Raw genomic sequence first — 6,048 nt, 5'->3', positions numbered from 1 at the left:
CATTATAGATTCAAAAACTTTTAATAAACCATTTGACCATAGAAAAACTGAATTCCATTCAACAGTACAAAACATTGCAAAGTTGGCAGCACAAACCAGTGGTGTCCTAAGAATGAAAATATAAAATATAGTGAGTCACATACAACTAGCACCAATACTCGCAGTGTTATAGACAACTGATCAGAGGGAGGGCCGACAACTGATCAGAGGGAGGGCCAACAACCTTTTTGTGCTTATGTGGTTTCCTTGGTCACATTGATTGAAGAATCTATCAAAATATTGCCAACAACAAAATTAAATCACATTCGTAAATGACCAAAAAAATCAAAAAAATCTAGGCTCTCGGAAAGAATATATGTAAATATATATATATATTAAAAAAAAAAAAAAAAAGAGGGGTTGAAAGGGGGCAGGATGGGAAACAAGCAAAAAAAAAATTCTTATGGAAAAAGTAATTTAACAACCATAGGGGTAAAGAGTATATATTAAATATATGTATAAACATAGCCCAGCAACACAGTTAAACCCAGACTTCCAGATGTTCAATGTTCTCTATCTTAACAATTGCACACAAGTAAACAATACATAAAATTTGATAGCTGCATTTCACATTGCACATATTTCAAATAACAGTCCTAAAATGACCAGATAAAAGAATAGTCAATGAACAGTAACAACCTGAACAAAAGTTACATCAAAACAAAAGAAAAATTAACATTCCTAAAAAAAATATTCTGCTGGCCTTGCATATTTAAGGTATCAAAGCATTACATTTCTATTTTTAAAAAATTATATAATTCCAGAATTAGTGCTCTAATTTAATGACTTTTAATATACATTTTAATAGAGCTAGGAGCAATTAGATGAGCTGCATCCAAATTAATTTCTCAAACCATCTGAATAATTTAATTAGAAATAATTTCACCATGATTAATTAATATCTTTGAGCAAATGTAAACTTTACAAAATACTAGTAAATTAGTCTGTACAAAAATATTTGACATTGCACTCAGAATTTAAAAATAAAAATTATATTTTGAAAATTGTTAAATTTTTTTTTTTTAAATCGACACCATGGTTCCTGAAAATTATATTAAAAAAAAGATGATATTCTTGTTAAGTAATTATCTTCTTTTAAAGGATCATCTGTACTTTATAAGATTAGATACGTGTGCAAAAATAACTAATTTAAAACGTAGGAAAGAATGCTCACTACTTAATTTATATTATAAATGCATTACAATTTTTTTGAATGGTGATACAAAAGTTATACAAAACCATCTTCAAATTTTACAGCTTCATTTACAGTTAATAGTGTAATGACAACACTGTCTTCTAGTACTCTGTGTGTCACAGACAGTGGTTTACTGTCTCTGATGTCAAAGTCTTGTGTGGACCTACTTAACTTCATATAGAGTTTTTAAGTTTAAAAAAATATATTGTGAATGGAAAAGGAATTAAGAACCAAAAGTGAAGCTATTTAAACAAATATTTTGTAAATTGAACACAAGGATTAAAAAAAAAAAACAAATACAGAAAACATTATGTCAAATAATCAGACTTGCATAAAAAAATAAACTGAACATGTACAACCTGGGTTTGGGGTTGAAATGAAATTACCAAAATTCAAAATCTAAATTGATGGAAAATGTTTTTCTATTCTTGATAATTTGAAATGACTTAAACAAAAACAAAACAAAACAACTGGAAATCATCAAGAGTTTTTGTGCTTTATATTGATCATCAAAACAATAAGCTACACACTTTTTTCATGTTTTTACTTTTAAAATAAAAATGCTTTTGACTAGTTTACCTTTTACTTACCTACCTTGAACTAAAAAATGAACAAAGGTTTGGTAGGCAGTTATTTGTTCATTTTAAAGTAAATAAGTATATATAAAAAAACTTAATGCTGTAAACATCTTTGACTATGTTAGCACAAACACAAACCAAGCATAATGGAAAAGAGGGCCAGAAAATTTCAATTAGTTAAATACAACCATAATAATCTGCTCTCTGAACACAGCCCCCTAAACATTACAGAAACACAGAATTAAAGATTTCCTTCGATAACATGACAACCTAAATGAAGGTGTTTTTTTTTTTCATTCTTGCTAAATAATAAAGTCAAACAACCAAACAATGCATATTCTTATAAATGCCAATAAACACATTATTGAAATGTCCAACATGACTGAAGCGTGTGACCACTATACAAGTTAGTACTACTGTGGATGAAACAGGAAATTAATGTAGTCAATGGGTTGTGACATAAACAGCTGGGTAGGAATGCTTTGTTCAACACTGGAAATAAATGACTTAAATATGAATATCACAGCAGAACAAATGAAACTTCAAAGTAAAATGAAATATTGCTTCAGTAGTTTTTGTTACAATTAAAATGCTTTCACTGACATTTGTGTAGTCATACTGCATTTTAACATCCAAAATCATAATACCACACAAACAACCACAAATTTACAAAATTATACAAAAATAATTGACAACTTTCCACAAAAATCTGGTACAGAATCAACTATACTGACCTAACTTGCAGCATTTGAGACAAGTTGTACTTCTGATATGTTAGTGAGTTAAAAAAAATCTTAAGTTGACCCTCCTACGTACCGAATTGCTTTAAACATAATTATACAAATAAAAGACAACTTGTGTATCCAGTCTGGCTTCCAATGTACTGCTGTCTGAGTTTTTCCACCTTTTGTTATATTATTTCTATAATATAAACACATTTATGTTTTTCACATTCAGAATACTGTAACATTATTGCAAATTGTTACAAAATTGAACAAAATACTAATTTAGCTAAATGCATGTTAGAAAAATAATTCCTCCACCATTAGAAAATACTTAATAACAAAGAGGCAAGTCTGGAAGTGGCGACCAACAATAACTACTAGATCTAACTGTACAGAAGTTGAATAAGACCAGCCTCGGGAGATATCAGTTGACATCTTTTTGGATCACAATCATGGAGTAATTGTGTTCTGAAATAGAGAACATTCCAACCAATCAGAAACAAACAACAGATACATCTCTTTCTGAACCTAAACACATAAAAATTTTTAATTATTCTCAAATTAAAAAAAATAAAGGGAGCTAACAAGTCTGTCTTACAAACATCCATCCCATTGGCGCTACAGCCCATGGAGGGCTCTGGCCTGCTTCAATACATCCTTCCATTCAGATCTCCCCTGGGCCTTTCGTCTCCACACCCTAACCCCAAGCTGTTGCAGATCTGCTTCCACATCATCAATCCTGTCTTACAAACACACTCTTAAAACTCGCATTGCCCAATTTTAAATTAAAAACTGCAAGTTAATTTTTTTTTTTCTTTTTACAAATTTCATTCCCAATAATAATTAATCCAAAAGTTATTTTCGTACATAAAAATAAAATTGCAAAAATAAATAATAAAGGAAGAAATTTTTTTTTTTTTTAAATATTTCTAGTCAAATATAATCAATTTAAATGTTAAAGTGGAACTGTATAAATATACTTTGTACCATCTAATTGTTACTACTTTGGTGTTTCTAGTGATATGACAACTTTGGGTTTAGGGACACTTAAAGTATGAAACAAGTCAAGAGGTAATATAAAGTAGCAATAATAAAGATAGAAAATAATACAATAATTGTTTCGTTCTCCTATTCTTAGGACCAGATTTTAAGATTTAGACATTAACCAAACTAAAATAAACATTATTTTAACTCAGATATCATTTCAACCAAGTCGTTTATATAGAAAATTGCTCTGCCTAGTTTAATGGAATGCGCTTTGGACTGTTGTCAATGGTACGAGTTTGAGCCATGCTCGACTTGATTTCCTGTTGTACTGCAAAACATTTGAGCTAAGCCATAATCATTTTTAAGGGAACACCTAAAACAAACATGTAAAACAACTCACCAGGTGCTACAAGAATCTCATGCTTTTTGGAACGGACTCTAAGAAATTTCAGGTCATTGGTAGAGTCAATTTCTTTAATTACAGAACGGGCTTTCTTGGCCAGGCTGTGTATTAGGCTGGCATAATGGACAGATGTGGTGTTGTCTAAAGTTGATTTCAGTGGTATTCCTGAAAAAGGTAACAGTGAACTGCACTTTAATGTAGGAAACATTTTGTCATAATATAAAATAAAAAAAAACATCTAGGAATTGCTGTGGCTATTTAGATAAAACAAAAGCAAGAATAGCAAAGAACAAAGCAGCAACCCATTGAAGATATCCTTCATAGATGCTGAAAGTGGATAGGCCAACATCTTCCCTGGTACCCCCAAAGCAAGTGGAAGAGTCCCAGAAATAAATAGTGCTGAGATTTGGAAGCAGATGCAAAGAAACATGGGAAAAATGTGGGGACAGAAGCGAGTTGTTGGCCTACGCCCTAACAGGACCACAGGCAGACATGAAATGATGCTAGGAAAAACTAACATATTAACAAAGATTTTAAAACACCATCAACTACTTATTGTAAAAATAAAAAACAATGGGTAATATGTGTTATATTGGACTATATATCTTTATTAAAAAAAAGTAACAAAAAATAACTGCAAGATTTTTGTAAGCAATAAAAAATAATTCTATCCAAATGATATACAATATGTTTAAGCTTAAGCATTTACATCCATATTTACCATCAGCATTGACAATGATAACTCCCATGACGCCTTTGTGGGACTGGATCCTCCTAACTGTGTCATCAATTTCCTGTGACTAAAAAAATATAAAACAATGTTCATAAGTAAAAGAAGTCACAAAGAATTCAAACATATTCAGAATACACTATTTCTTATAACCTGACGAGCATAAGGGCCTTAAGGTCTAACACAACCAAGGATACTCTTGGTTACTGACGTGTAGATATACAGACTAGTTAAGATAGTGTGTGTTTCCAAGGTAATGACTAGGAAAGAGAGCTTCAGTAGTTGGTGCTGTAGAATGATGACATGATTTTTTTCTGTCATAATTTATTGGTGATAGTTGAAAGGATTTTTTTTTCAGCTAGCTTTTGTTTCAATTTCATTTTGTTACTATGAAATCATTATCTTCAATTGAATCTGTTTTATTATTAATTCTAAGTTATTGCAGTTTTGCTTTAAAAAAAGAAGTGTGTTCAATTTATTTAAATTTAGTACGTTAAAAATATAATATGCCTACATTGGTTCAGAAACTTTAATTGTACTAATTGTACTACTAGTTCAGCTGTTTGAAGCTACAATCCTAACAATCCAATGACACACCATCAACACAAGTTATTAAATTTAGTTGAGAATAATAATTTAAAAATTGAAATAATAAATTTTAAATTGTAATAATACACACACCAAACATGCTCTAAGCTCTAGGATAAGTTTATTTATTTTGTAATTTTGTAAAATTATAATAAATCCCTGATTCTGCGTATCTAGTCACGTAAACTAATACCCATTTAAAATTAAATATAATAATTATATATTAGATCTAGATCTATTATTTATTATAACGTCGATTACGATCGGATGTTGTTGTTATCATTTTTAATCAGATAAAAAGATCAAATCATTTAAATATAGATCTAGTATCTAGTTTAAAAAGATTTAGATCTACGTTTAAAATAGGTATTACCATTTTAATAACTTAAGATGTAGATTTAGACTCTAGAGAGATTCTATAGACAGATATCTGGAATTGTGAGTTACGTCGGACTTCGTCTATTGTTCTGTCTTTTACGAGGCGCAGCTGAGTTCTATTCAGTAACACAGTTCATTCACATCCGGTATCAAGTTCTGCGCATGCGTCAATTAGCAATTACCTTAGCAACAAAAAACAACGTTACGTTTTAAATACAAACAGTAATTTATTTTATTATTAATTATACTGGTTCTACGTTTTACTAGTTACGAGTCATAATGATATTTACTACAAAAGTATAGAAAAGATCGGGAATAGATTTATCGAGGTGTATTTCTCGTACATCTTCCATTATCGCGTAAGATTGGGAAACAAACAAGACTTATTCGAATTTTTATTAGGGTTAATCATTAATGAAACGTAT

At 30.1% G+C, this 6,048-nt stretch overlaps 1 protein-coding gene across 1 annotated transcript; it reads right to left on the bottom strand.

Moving 5' to 3' along the window:
- LOC106074661 (dynein light chain roadblock-type 2-like) lies at positions 1 to 5,771 on the bottom strand. The gene is made up of 4 exons (XM_013235484.2): positions 5,619 to 5,771; positions 4,649 to 4,727; positions 3,925 to 4,092; positions 1 to 3,005 (listed from the first exon to the last, which is right to left on the bottom strand). Exons 1-4 carry the CDS (start codon positions 5,619 to 5,621, stop codon positions 2,962 to 2,964), a joined length of 294 nt encoding a protein of 97 aa, XP_013090938.1. The 5' UTR covers positions 5,622 to 5,771; the 3' UTR covers positions 1 to 2,961.
- Positions 5,772 to 6,048: the final 277 nt, after the last annotated feature.

Source organism: Biomphalaria glabrata, chromosome 7 (genome assembly GCF_947242115.1).
Source record: "Biomphalaria glabrata chromosome 7, xgBioGlab47.1, whole genome shotgun sequence".
Classification (NCBI taxonomy): domain Eukaryota; kingdom Metazoa; phylum Mollusca; class Gastropoda; family Planorbidae; genus Biomphalaria; species Biomphalaria glabrata.
Note: the sequence above shows the minus strand (reverse complement) of the source record. Positions and strands in the feature narration are given on the sequence as shown.